General features: G+C 41.1%; 1 protein-coding gene across 1 annotated transcript in view; it reads right to left on the bottom strand.

Moving 5' to 3' along the window:
• Window positions 1–4,959: 4,959 nt before the first annotated feature.
• sntb2 (syntrophin, beta 2) overlaps window positions 4,960–15,154 on the bottom strand; it is a 52,505-nt gene continuing 42,310 nt past the window's right edge. The window contains exons 4-7 of the mRNA XM_034132684.1: window positions 12,197–12,339; window positions 11,116–11,312; window positions 7,441–7,631; window positions 4,960–5,721 (exon numbers count right to left, since the gene is read on the bottom strand). Of these exons, the coding sequence (XP_033988575.1) occupies window positions 5,629–5,721; window positions 7,441–7,631; window positions 11,116–11,312; window positions 12,197–12,339 (624 nt within the window). The 3' untranslated portion in view covers window positions 4,960–5,628. The remainder of the gene's footprint in view (window positions 5,722–7,440; window positions 7,632–11,115; window positions 11,313–12,196; window positions 12,340–15,154) is intronic.

The raw sequence follows: 15,154 nt of genomic DNA, 5'->3' as shown, positions 1-15,154 counted from the left end.
TTCCGGTTACACCTTATAAAATACAACTTTAAATGACTAGCTTATGTACTAAAATATCACACATTCACCAACCACATCAATATAACAATTGTATGGATAGGGTGTTGCTAATTGTAATTTCATTACATTTTTATATTTTGACATTCTTAATCATTTATATATTTTACTGCTAAATATAACAAATTGAGAAAATGGAAAATACATTATGCCATGTTACATGTACAGCCTACATATATATATTTACCTTACAAATACCTATAGGCCTATATATATATATATATATATATATATATATATATATATATATATATAGGGGAGAAGGGGGTAAGTTGAGCCAGTGGGTAAGTTGAACCACCTCCATGTAACCAGGCAACGCCTTATAGTTGTAATCACGTGACCAGAAATTATGCAAGCTCCTCCCATTTCTCATTGCCTGTGAAAGAGAGATGCTCATTGTGGTCTGGTAAGTAAAGTTTTTTACAAAAAAACGTTTTTTGCTTGTCAAAGTAAATTTTCTAGATGTCAGCTATATCGGCTGTCATGTCAAAAAAAATGTATCCAGGTTTAAACAAATATATTGTATATGTTGATGTGTTAGCAGCGTATTAAACCATGTGAGTCATTAAGCTAAAGATGACTCTGAATTTTAATGCTAGGCTATTTTTTCTAAAATGGTGGCTATGGGGTAAAGTGAACCGTGGGCCTTGGGGTAAGTTGAGCCAGTTTTTCAATGGAGAAATTAATGAAAGTAGGCCAAGTTGATAATTAGAGCTCATTGTAGGCTACATTTAAAGTTGAATTTACCCTGTGTTTGATTGGTAAGATGTATGAAATTGTATCACCATTTGTATGATTACTTTTCCTTTTAACATGTTAAAAAAAAATCAATCAATTCAATTGAAATTTATATAAAAAATATTTGAAAAACTAAACTTGTATTTGGTTTGTTATTTATTGTTTAAAGTTACCTTTAAGATTTTTTGTAGGTATGCCCAGGTTTGAACAGGTATGCCCAAGTTTGAACAGTGGTTCAATTTACCCCCTGACCTGGATCAACTTACCCCTAACCTGGGGCAAGTTGAGCCACAAAACTTTTTTTTTTTTAGAAGTAATATTTTCGCTGCCCTTGATCAAATATGAATTCTTATCATTGTCATTGATAGGAGACATCCTGAATTATAGTTGTGTGCTTTCATTTTTACTATGTGTCATTTCTCCTTGCTTAGAGGACAGCATAACTAAAAAATGGCTCAACTTACCCCACTCTCCCCTACATATACTCTATACATTATATAGTTGTTGAGCACATTTTTTCAATATTACATACACATTTACACGTAACAAAAAAAATGTGTGAAATATATCCGAAAATACTACACAATACTATGGGCTATATATCCCACAATCATGTAGATTTCTCTAGTTTCAGATGTTGATACATTCTCAGCTTCTTGTTAACGGTTCACAGCCTGTAGTCCACAAGATGGCAGGAGAGCTCCTAACAAAGGTGTAGTTCTGGTGGAAATGTTACGACCAGAATCATGCTAACACAATTTAAAAGCATAATGTTGAGATTTGTATACGTTTTATACTTTTTTTTTTTACAGCATTCAAAAACTTGCACTTGCAAGACCTTATGAAAACATAGAGCTAAAAGATAAGATATTAAAAATATGTGGTACATGTTGAGATGTCATTTCTTAATGAATATCACTTCTGGTCAGCTGTGAATTTGTCAGTGTTTATCTAACACTTTGGAGGATAATAACATGAAAACAGGAAAATGAAAGGTGAAATGCATACATCTGGTGCACTTTGAGGGCAAAATAAGAGACTAAATCTAGAGGACACAACCCTTGGTCATTGTTAGTTGTGACTTTGCTGGTGCTCTTCCACCTTTGTCTGGGCTTTAAAAAACATGTGCACCCAAACCCAGTAAAACAATCAATAAGTAAAATGACATGTTAATATTGAATAAATTATAAATGTAAAACCAATGTCCAAATCATAAAAACAAACCACACAGAAATGTCTGTAATTTGTAACAGTTTTATTGGTAGTTTTTTTTACATTTGTGATTATTACATTGCTTATTACATTATAGGCTATAAGTATCTTGGAAGGAAGTCTAAAATACTTTGCATATGACGGGTTGAGGCAGCAGCACTTTATTCTGCAGAGACCCCTCAGTTCAATGATTGTGTTGGACGCAAGCTGCCACAAAAACTACCTTTGGTTCAAAACCCTTTCTTTGAAGCGTTGCATTGCATAGACAGGAGCCACAATCACAGAAAGGAGGTGAACATCATCATGTGGAAGCAGAGGAGAGGTGTACATTCACAGATTTAAAGACAGGTTAGTGCACCGAGTTTAAAGAGGGACGGCCTGTCGCTTGTTGAAGGTTGACCAAGTTAAGACAATCAGATCTGTGCGGTGGGTTAGAGGACAGGACTAACATGGAGTAAAAGGTGTGGTGGGGAAGGATGGAGAGCAACACAGGAACAACACTTTCTGTCAGGCCGGATCTATATGGAACACATGAGGGGAAGTGAAGCCTGCCAGTCTTTATCACAGCCGACACTGAAGAAACCAAAACTTTGACTTTAATTAAATGTATTATGTCAACAGATTTACAAGGTTAAAAAGCCATAATATTAAGTTGAACTTATTTAAACTTAATATTATTGCCTTCACTAACTTAATACAGTTATGTGAAATCTGTTGACATAATAGATTTTATTAATGTCAATGTTTCAGTTTGTTTTATGCATTTACTATAGAATGAAAAAAGTGTCCAAACCATCACAAGGACACTGTCCCAAACAGAATGAAGGTCGTACAGACTGTGACTGTGTTCCTTATCCGAGGACAGACGGGATATCTGGTTCTGTGTTGCACGATGAGAGGAAACAATGGGACATTGTTAGAGGCCCAAAGAACAGAGGCTCTACTGAAGGGAAGGCTCGCTTCAGGAACACGCACCATGAACAGCTGAAGGTTATGGAAATGTCTACATTACAGTCACGTGGAGCTCATTGACGAGCCAACCTTCATTTGTAGAGACTGAAGTCATAATTGCTTGGGCATAGTAGATTAGCAAATAACATTAACCCTAGGTCCATTTAGTGGCTTTATCCAGAGCTTTCAACTGCATCTGATGCTCTTCATCAATCGATTGAGTTTGCTCAGTGCTCGTCACATGACTTCACTCACACTCCATCTAAACAACAGCACTAAATCGGTGCATGCCTAACATCACTTTCTCTCACACCAACTCTGCATTTTTCCAGGCAATAAAAATGCATACTAAAAAACAGCAAGACCTGAACGAACAGCACCAGGGCCTGAGTTGATCATGCCACTGAAAGTGACATTTTGGATTTAAGTGAAAGAAAAAAGTAAAACATTTTTCAGTTTTACTCCTACTAGCAAACAAGGCCGAACATTACTCTTCCACGTGAGAGAGCTAAGTGGTTCAAGGTGGATTTTTGACGGCTGCAGTACATACACAATAGATCTTTTGGAATAAGCAACATTAAAATATGTTATTAACACATATCATTCTGAATAGGGTTCTTCTAGAATATGCCGGGCATTTATTTCATATGATACAAAAGGTTCTACATGATCTGATGCAACTCAAACACCAGTATTTGTTCTGCTTCAGAAAGTTTGTTTTTCATTGTTTCGAATTCAACTTCCTACTATTTTAACCCTTTATTTGGATAATATGAAATATTATTATAGTAGTATTGTCATTATTAAAACATTACATATGTTTTTAAAGGATAAGATTCTGTATAGCTGCTTTAAATGTAATACGTTTAGTAAAAGACTAAACAATACAGAAGATTTAAGGTAAATCCTTGTCTTTGATCGGCTGCTCTTTGCAGGGGCGGTTCTAGGGGGGGGGGGGCTCACAGGGGCCAGTGCCCTTATAACACTGGGCTTGGACCACCCTGGGCCCCCCCTCTGAAAAAAGAGTCTATTATAAAACCAATGGTGATGGTGCAAAGACTGTGCTTTAACTTGAGCCGAAGTTACCATGGATGTGTTTTGTTTTCATAAATGCCATTTAATAACATTGTAACTAAGCTACTGAAACAAATATGATTCATAATAGTTGATGTTGTGTTCAATGTCATTATACTGAACCAAAATGTTGAAATCTTAAACACTCTCTTTGTGTTTTTGTCCTGCATTAAATGTGCTCTTTAAATGACCGGGCCCAGCATGGCCCCCCCCCCCCCCCCCCCCCCAGTACAATTGGTCTAGAACCGCCTCTTTGTATCATTGTGATGATTTCTGTGATCAGCTGATCTTAAAGGTTACTGCTACACTGGAAGCAGATGGATGACAGATGAGGCCATGAAAGCTCCAGAAGAAGGCAAGTCAGTGGACCAAGAGTAAAACATATATTTGTAAAAAACATTTCAGACAGCAAATGAAAAGGAATGTAAAACAAAGCGCGTGTATACTGACTGCAGTGATTCCTTGGTCAGAGAAACACTGCTTTAGGCAGGTAACAAGGGACCAGGAAACTCAAGAGAAATGGAATGAGATGACAGGGACATGACGTGGCAGCAAAGGTCAAAAAGGGGGGGGGGGACACATGTTCAGATGTCATCATCTGATACAGAGTTTAATGTCATGCTTATCATAAGACTTTAAAAACAACATCAAAAGTAACACGGTTACACTATAAGAGTAATACTATAGCTCGGCCATGTCCAAAGCTTCAAACTCTCTCACTGTGTGAATAAAAAATACTTTACAAAGAGTGTAACTACGTATAGGAAGGCACTGTTGGCACTTGATTACAACAGTAGGTTAGGATAATGTGCTAGAAGGTGCCGTCAGACACACACACACACACACACACACACACACACACACACACACACACACACACACACACACACACACACACACACACACACACACACACACACACACACACACACACACACACACACACACACACACACACACACACACACACACACACACACACACACACTCTCTGATCAGTTAACTGCATTCTGACTCTAAATCAGCGTCTCACACTCACAAAGACTAACAGATTAGAGCCCTGAACATTGGAAGGCTGTGGTGGAATGAAAGGCAGAGAGTAAAACAGGGAGCTTTCACCAGGCTGTGCTTGGTTCTGTGCTTATTGTCTAACAAAATGTCCATCCCTTCATATAAATAACACTTTGCTTGAAGTGCACTGGTAGTGGAATCTCATGAGCACATCACAGCGTCGTAGCTTGGAATAAAAGTGAATGCATCATCACGTGGAATGATTTTCAAAAGCCTGTTTTGTCTCTCATCACTTCAAGCAAAGTGCCACTTCCTTTTATCTGCAAAACAAATGATTCCAGAGGCCGAGGAGATGTTTGAACAGAAGGCACAATTCTGAGACAATCAACACTTGTGGTCTAATCTCCCTCACTCCAAAGCTTCAGCTCTGAATGGAGGAGTCGGAAAAAGAAACTAAAAGAAAAGTATCAGCATTTACGGAGCGTCTCCTCGCTGCTGCTGTCTCCTCGCTGCTGCTGTCTCCTCGCTGCTGCTGTCTCCTGTCTCCTCGCTGCTGCTGTCTCCTGTCTCCTCGCTGCTGCTGTCTCACGTCAGGAGGCCCATACGAGTGAGCTTCGCTGACAGGAAGGAGTGGAGGACAAATACCACCGGCTTGGGACCTGAGTGGAGGTCAAACACCTGGAGGAGAGGAGAGGGGGGGGGAGGAGGGGAGAGGAGGAGAGGAGGAGAGGGGGAGAGGAGAGGGGAGAGGAGGAGAGGAGGAGAGGAGAGAGGAGAGGAGGAAAGGAGGAGAGGGGAGAGGAGGAGAGGAGGAGAGGAGGGGAGAGAGGAGAGGAGGAAAGGAGAGGAGGGGAGAGGAGGAGAGGAGAGCAGAAGAGGAGAGGAGAGAGGGGAGGTGAGGAGAGGAGGGGAGAGAGGAGAGGAGGAAAGGAGAGGAGGGGAGGGAGGAGAGGAGAGGAAAGGAGAGGAGGGGAGGGAGGAGAGGAGAGGAGGGAGGAGAAGAAAAAAATCAGTTTCCATTTTCTATTCTGAGATATACAACATATTTTTTATTCCACGCTGTCGTCTTTTGAAACGTGGCCCCGACGTTACCCACAATGCAACAGTTCATTGAAGATGTGTTATGATGAGTCATTTTAGGTGTCAGGGTGCATCTCTCAGGACTGATGTTTGAAACTGTTGGAGTTCCCCTTCAACTGTAATTAACACACAGACTAAAGTTTTCACTAGAATCTTTCCATTAGAATCCATTCGCTAGAATAAGATTCTATTGCACACCATTTGACGCTAATGACATTAAAAGACTATTGATTTATACATTTCAAAATGTAGAAATTCATTAGCATTCTTTTTACATTTAAGTTCAAACCATGGTCAAGGTGAATATAAAAATGTTGAAAAGTTGAAAAAGCTTTGAAATGTGATTGTGACAGTTTAGCGCACAGTAAACATGTACTGTATAAAGCTCGCCACAAAGACAGAAGGAGCATGGTTTTCCATCAACTACTATAATAACGTTAGAAATAATAAATAAAGACATTGATTGGTGGAACAGATTAAATATTATTCTACATATTGAATCATTCTAATGTATTTCCCCTCATCCATGGTCACATCGTTAAGTCATTAATGTTACACCAAAGCGTTTGCACTGCAATGTGACGCGGATAAAACAGTAGACGCTACTTTTGCTAAAAGAAAGTTGGAATGAATGAAGTACAACACAGTAATTATAGTAAACGCAGTGGGGTCCGAGACACAACTCAGAGAAGTTCAGATGCTTTTCATAAAATAAAGCAGAAGATCCACACTCTCATTTGTTGACTGATCAGTGCAGACCTATTTACTGATGTTCCTGCTTTGCCATATTTTGAGTGGAATTTGTTAATGCTAAATTAGACTGGTTACATAACCTTGGAAATGCCCAAAACGTAACCGTGCGCTCTGGTACGTTAACAGATAGCACATTCCCTCGAGGAGCTGTATGTCTGGATCATTCAGACCGAGGTCTTACTGCCAGCTCCTGATGAGTGTGTCTAATGTCGGAGTAAGTGTGGATGATTCTTTATGGAAGAAAAAAACGAAATAAATGTAAATGGAGAGAATACCAGATTTGGAAGTTTCTGTCAGTAAGGGCAGATGCTAAAATTGTCAAACAAATTCAAGGCAAGAAATTATTTCAGTTGTTTTTGACCAAGTTTAGCAGCTGGCTGCGTGACAGCGGTATATTCTGGGAAATGCCGTGCCTCCTGAACAATCTACGTCTGTAGGCTCAATCAAATCTGAGTATTTCCAGTGAGACAGTTCTGACAGTTCTGTTTAAAGGAATGTTGTGCGGGCAGACATTACCCAGAGTTCCTATCAGGAAACAGCTAACATCTTATTCTTTTGTCTCACCATCTCTCCCTCTGGGCCTCCAAAGTCCAGGTAGAGGTTGCGTATTCCATCGTCTGCGGACATCCGGAGCTTCTCGTAGGGGTACCTGAAGAGCACGGCCCCCCCTGCTGGGTCCACCTGCTCCCTGGTCACAGTGAAGCCCTTCTCGTAGTGCAGCGTCAGACGCACATCCTGCCGGCTCAAGGTGCAGCCTGGAGAGAGAGATTTACAATTGTATTGTTGTAAAAACGTAGAAAAGCGCTTTATAAAGGAAAAGTATTATTATAAGAACAGCAGGTGTGAGTGCACGTTAAGGTGCAGCCTTCATGTACGCTGAGTAATATTACGGCGAGCATGAAGCGGTGGACGCGGCGCGAATCAAGCGATTGAGGCGATTGAGGCGATTGAACGGTGCCGAGAATTCAATTTTTTCAACTCGAGCGTCAAATTCACGTGGCGCGTTCTCTCGGAAGCCAATCAGCGGTGAGGATCTCCGCCGCCGTCACTGACGTTCAACCAGAAAACATCAGCCGTTAGCTGTTAGCAGTTAGCACTCAGAGCTCACAGCTCCTCATATCTGTTCAGAAACTGGACAAAAGTTAAACAAGTACAAACCACAGACTGCCTGTGTCATGGCGAATACAGTCGCTGGTTTATTTATGTCTGTAGGCCGTTGTTGTGAGTGTGGACGGAGCATATACAACGTTAGCTTAGCCTAGTCGACCCGATCTTCATTCAGAAAACAAGCATTTTAAAAGGTTTTTCGCCTGCCGTCTGTCTGCAGACTTGTCAAAGCATTAATTCATGGTTTTTACTAACCGGTATCAGTATGTTGTTACTTCGGCATAATTTAGAAACGTGTATTACAATTTAATCACGGTAAAATATGTTCATTTTGTTGTAGTTGTAGCCCCCTAGCCAGCGCGTCTTGTTTGAATGATGCGAGTAAACACAGCTGGCAGCCGCGGTGAAACTCAAGCATTTAGAGCGATGCGATAGGAGCGATTATGCTGCGTTCACACCGGACGCGATGCGATGTTTGGGGGCGGCGCGATTACATGTAAAGTCAATGCAGAGACGCGGACAGACGCGAATTCGCTCCGACGGCGAGCATGAAGCGGTGGACGCGGCGTGAATCACGCGATTGAGGCGATTGAACGGTGCCGCATTAAACGCGAGAGTTCAATTTTTTCAACTCGAGCGTCAAATTCACGTGACGCGTTCTCGCGGAAGCCAATCAGCGGTGAGGATCTCAGCCTGCCGTCACTGACGTTCAACCAGAAAACATCAGCCGTTAGCCGTTAGCAGTTAGCACACAGAGCTCACAGCTCCTCATATCTGTTCAGAAACTAGACAAAAGTTAAAGAAGTACAAACCACAGACTGTCTGTATCATGTCGAATACAGTCGCTGCTTTATTTATGTCTGTAGGCCGTTGTTATGAGTGTGGAATACAACGTTAGCTTAGCCTGGTCGACACGATCTTCATTCAGAAAACAAGCATTTTAAAAGGTGTTTCGCCTGCCGTCTGTCTGCAGACTTGTCAAAGCATTAATTCATGGTTTTTACTAACCGGTATCAGTATGTTGTTACTTCGGCATCATTTAGAAACGGGTATTACAATTAAATCACGGTAAAATATGTCATTCTTGTTGTAGTTGTAGCTCCCGAGCCAGCGCGTCTTGTTTGAATGATGCGAGTAAACACAGCTGGCAGCCGCGGTGAAACTCGAGCGTTTAGAGCGATGCGATAGGAGCGATTAGAGCGAAGCGAATATTCGCATCGCGTCCGGTGTGAACGCAGCATTAGTTATAAGAGGTATTTGATTGGATAATGGCAGCAGCCAGCAGCAAAAAGGAAACATGGGAAAGAAGTGAGTTGCAGCTGACCTGAAGTTTTCTGGGAGCTTGTTCCAAAAAATGTGGAGCATAATAACTGCCATGTGTTGACAGCAGACTAAATGTCTTCCTCTCAATCTCTGGAAGTATGCTATTAATATACAAGTGAATGTTGTCGCCTCAATAATCATACAAATAAATGAATCTACAGCATCTGAGTGGACTCTGGGTGGGTTGTTCCTCTTTGTTGCAGAAGTTTAAAGTATCTTGAATATAAAAGTCCTGCCTGGTGCAGATTCAACTGGGACGTTATTTGATCATAGAGCATTTCCATGTGTATCACTGTTACTTCTTCCTGTACAACTGTAGCAGGACAGAGAAGAAACAGACAAAGGGAGAAAGGCCAGCTGCTGGTTCAGCACAGAGGAAGCATTCCCCTCTGCTGGACCCACTTCTGCTTTCCACAGAGAAGCTCAGGAGCTTCCTCTCACTGAGCTTTAAAGGCATATATACATGAACACATTGTATCTGTGCTCCACATTTTCTCTAGAAAACTCTTTTCCACTTGACATTACTCATGGCCTGATGCTTTCATGCACAGAGATGAAGGTGGGTGAAGGTCTGTTTCACACTCTACACACACACACACACACACACACACACACACACACACACACACACACACACACACACACACACACACACACACACACACACACACACACACACACACACACACACACACACACACACACACACCTGTTTACTGGGGACGGAATGACCTTAAATCTGAATTAAAAATGATTTCAGATTTATCTTGAATCAGTTTTTGTATCCGCCTTGTTTTCAGATTTGATTCAAAGATCTTATTGCTTACTAAAGCCCTGACAGGCCTTGATCCAAACTATTTATCTGACCTTTTATTGACATATGCCCCCCCCCCCTGAACCCTGAGATTCTTAAGAGGCAGGTTGTTCTAAAATCTAGATAAAAAACAGAAAGCAGACAGTCTTTGCTGTCAGAGCTCCTGGACTTTGGACGACCTGTCTGGAGATCAGGGCTGCCTCTGTTCAATCTTTTTTTTAAAACTCGCTTTTTTTAAAGAATACATTTTATCTGATTTTATTTATGTTTTATTACTTCTGTTTGTTTTACTCTGTGTTTAGTGTTGTCATTCAGCAGCAGCTCACACTGAGCGGAGAGGACCAAGACACCAGCAGAGTGTTTATCTGAAGATAGTAGTTGCAGGGAAACAAATCTCATTGACATCCATTGTTCTTTTTCATCAAATACAACAATATACACCATCTCACAGTGGAATGTACAGTACATAAATAAATAAAGCTACAGTTTACCACAGCATGTCCTTAGTGTTAAAAGGTTGTTGTCTGTGATACAGCCTAATGTAAGTGAAACACTGTATAACTGTGTTATAACTGTAAAACTGCTCTTTTATATTTCAAAATTAAATATAATTTTGATATAGTCATTAAAAAAACATAACACAGTAGAAATTTGGAGAAAAGGACATTTGTGAATGAAATAATTTGCCATTTTTTGTTCTCCAATTGAAGGCCACACTTCATATTATCATATGTTAACATAGGAACATTTTGGTCATTATAAGTTAGCCAATACTGGAAGGTATCCCAAAATGTTTGAATTATACAACAACACAAAGGAGATGTTCCAATGTTCAGCCTGATATAAGTTATAAATATAAGAGCAACAGCCATGCACGTTTCAAACAACAACACGTTTCCATGGAAGCTGGTTCTGGCCTTAAGGCGACCAGGATCGATGTCCTCAGGGTATTTCACTGCTGACTCTAAACTGGAATCACTCATGCTCACACTCACCGATGGAGACTTCTTTGATGAGCTCAGCCGCGGCGTGCGCCCCCTGCACGAGGGCTCGCGTCCATGACGACAGGTCCCAGTGCGTCTCCACTCTGAAGATGTGGGACTCGATGCCCCGCCCTGTGCCCGTCCGGGTGGCAAACACCAGGTCTGACCCCTGAGCAGGAGACCCCCGAGCACTGCCAGAGTGAACCAGCCTGAGGGGAGACATGTGTGAGGGCACAGTAACATCTAGCACATGGATTATAGTCAGTGTTAAGCTCCTCTTGCTGTCCATGACACAACACTGACCCGTCTAGTTAGTGCTCTTTCTGAGGACGAGGGGGCATGCATATCATCGAGGTAAACACCAACAACCTTGTTCCTGTTTCTTTTAATTTTTGTTCATTATTTATTTTAAATCATGTTTATAGGTCAGTGAGTCTCTGTACTGTCCAGTATCTGGGATACATTGATGTGTGCTATGATTGTATATCGCAGAAGGCTAAAAGAGATTGTGTCGACCTGGAAATCATATAAAAACAGAATTACCCAAAAATAAATAGGTTTTTAACTTTCATTTGACAGTTTGTTGAATATAATGTCGACAGTACTGAACTGGAATCCTAAAACCATTTCTAATGATAGTCAGCTGATATGTGGTTGAATTTGTATTCATATAAGGGCTGCAAGATTTGGAAAAAATAACTCAATTTTGACCAATAGTGCAGTTGGGATATAATTATCAATGCTATGATGAAAGTATCATTTTAATATTATTCACAATATCAATTAATGTGAATAATTAATGTGATTTCTTTTAAAGATACTGTACCAAACAAGGTATGTTAGAAAGCCCACACCTCTCTGCATCTCAACAATACTTCATTTAGATATCTAGGATTAACTTCATATTATGCTTACTGCAATATGGCACATGTCCATATATTTTACAATGAATTATGCAGCCCTTATTGATACGTTGGAAAATTGTCATATAAAAAAAAAAAGCATTTTAACATAAATATTACTATCTGTACCATGAAGGAATGATTTGATTACAGTTTGAGGACGGTGAACTTTGGCTCTAGCTGCCCCTCACCTTGTGGCCAGCAGTGGGTGTGTGAGCAGAGGCGTGGACCAGGACTCTCTGCTCCACGGCACCGCCTGAAACAGCAGGATGTCCTTCTCCGTCAGCGCCATGACAACGGGCTTATACTGCTGCCGTCCACCTTCCAGCTGAACCTGAGGGAGAAAGTCAGGAGGAGACAGTCAGGAGGAGACAGTCAGGAGGAGACAGTCAGGAGGAGACAGTCAGGAGGAGACAGAGACAGTCAGGAGGAGACAGTCAGGAGGAGACAGAGACAGTCAGGAGGAGACAGTCAGGAGGAGACAGTCAGGAGGAGACAGAGACAGTCAGGAGGAGACAGTCAGGAGGAGAACGTCAGGAGGAGACAGTCAGGAGTAGACAGTCAGGAGGAGACAGTCAGGAGGAGACAGAGACAGTCAGGAGGAGACAGTCAGGAGGAGACAGTCAGGAGGAGACAGAGACAGTCAGGAGGAGACAGTCAGGAGGAGACAGTCAGGAAGAGACAGTCAGGAGGAGACAGTCAGGAGGAGAAAGTCAGGAGGAGACAGTCAGGAGGAGACAGTCAGGAGGAGACAGTCAGGAGGAGAAAGTCAGGAGGAGACAGTCAGGAGGAGACAGTCAGGAGGAGAAAGTCAGGAGGAGACAGTCAGGAGGAGACAGTCAGGAGGAGACAGTCAGGAGGAGACTTCAGTGCTATTGTTTTTAAATATGTTTTGGACCAGAAGGTGCCTTTATTGAGAGATACAGTGCTGGTGGTGGGAGACAAAGGGAAGCACATTGGGATGTTTGGAGAGCTGGATTCAAACCCTTGTACTAGGCAGCGGACACTGGATGTATGTTGGCCACCAGCTTTAACCACTGAGCTGTCTGTTAGCCCAATTGTGATTATTTTTTATAATATTATATTTAAAATGATCATGTTGTGATTATTTAAGAAGATCTAAACCAGACAAAGATGTTTTTTTTCTGTCTGTATTAATCTGATTTGTAGGCAGGGACATCTATAAAATGCCATAAACCTTAATTCAGAATAGTTTATATTTACACATACTGTATGTTGCCTGTAGCTGTCATACATAGGAAGCGCAGTATTTAGTAAACAGTATATTCAAAACTGTGCCTCCTGTGATTTTGACTACAATTTGAATATTGTGCAGCACTATTTAACAATGAACAGTTGAAGTGATGGAAGTTACAGTTGATGGGCATACTGATAGAGATTCCAGTGTACAGGGATATATTGGAGTAGCTCACTGTCACAGTTTGACTTTAATCATTGTTTGTAAAAATAGGGTGGTGTTGGAATGAGTCCTGGCGGAGTGAGTGCAGTGTTGGTGGAGTGGAAGTGAGAGGTGATGACATTAAAATGTATTTATGTGTTTGTTTTAGCACTGTGGTGAGTAGGTGGGCTTTACAGGAAGGAGTGCAATTCAACAGAAACTGGCTTTGGTACTTCCTGTTTGAGCCAAGTCGAGATAAGCATTCATCATGACTCTGAATGGACCCTTCATCAAAGTGAAAGGATAAAATACTCAGTCTTGTTCCTGGATGTGAAGTGAGAGCAGCCTTTTCAATGGACATGTTTACATGTAGGACTAAAGCTAATTCAAGAAAACACACACTTCCTTTGCTGCTGCTGCAGAGCAGAATGCCAGCGTATGTGTGTGAGATGACATATGTCCATTGACTTAGAGTAATGAAATAGATACTGTAGAAATCTCAACTGAAACCCTTTCCTTTTCAGAGCAACGTGTGTTTCTGCTCTTCATTTATATAACCTGAAAAATGCCCTGTATTCCCAAAGCAGTTACTGATAAAACAAGCCAGTCTCACGGCATTTCGTGTTATAGTCATGACATTTAATCTATTGATTCGTGTTCACCAACACGATTTTCCCCTTTTTTTTGTGTAACACAGAACGATTTTAAAAGCAATGTATTTCTATTGGTAGTGTGTTTCGTGCCTGCACCACATCTTTTTGTCCAGTCGGGTCTTGGAAGACCAGAAGCTGTGTGGTTTATAAAAACATGTTCTTACTCAATATCAAGCCACGATTATTGTTTTTATTTTAAATCGTATAATGTCTGACTTTTTTTGCCGTCCGCGAGGAAAAGAAATGGCTCAGAGCCTCAGAATACTGAAATCTGTATTTTTTAAATCTTTTTTTCCTTCTAATTTGTTATTCTTTTCTAAATAACACACTGTTATTTACACAACAATAACACACAATTATCCTTGTTTTTATTTATTTGTTTGATTCTATAATATCGGGCTTTTTTGCCGTTCCTCAGGAACTGAATTTCAAAATAAAGTCACCGGAAACAGACGTAGGCCTACTGTATAAGGGACATTTCGAGCATCATTGCGATACACACCCACTGAACTGATTACCCAAGATCCTCAGCTATGGTTTAACATATAAAGTATATTCAATGATTTGAATATACTTTATAGGGATCTGCAGATAAATGTTTAGTCTTCTCAAGCACCCACTATCAAATATCTCGCCTGATTGTTGGCACTTGACAATCACCTTCCCTCAATTTTACTCAGGTGTAACTAATGTCTGCTTTAAGGGTTGGACCCGTTCGAGTCCAGTTTTGGATAGTCTGCCGTGGTTTCATTCCATTTCAAAGAGCTGTCTGACGCTCGGCGTAACCTTGGCACACTGCCACTCCAACATCCAATCCCAGAGCTTGAAGATTAATCATGGGGTTTGTCAAGCAACTGGACTGTAGTCCCAAACGATAGCTGAGGATTATGGGTAGTGTAGTGTCTTCGGCCATCCTAAACTCCGAAATGTTTTTTGGATTTCATATTGCATAAACACCATATCCAAACGTTCATTGCGGCTAAAACATCCAATCACCGAACTTAAACCATAGCTGAGGATCTTGGGTAATCAGTTCAGTGGGTGTGTATCGCAATGATGCTCGAAATGTCCCTTATAGGCCTACGTCTGTTTCCGGT

Source organism: Trematomus bernacchii, unplaced genomic scaffold (genome assembly GCF_902827165.1).
Source record: "Trematomus bernacchii unplaced genomic scaffold, fTreBer1.1, whole genome shotgun sequence".
Classification (NCBI taxonomy): domain Eukaryota; kingdom Metazoa; phylum Chordata; class Actinopteri; order Perciformes; family Nototheniidae; genus Trematomus; species Trematomus bernacchii.
Note: the sequence above shows the minus strand (reverse complement) of the source record. Positions and strands in the feature narration are given on the sequence as shown.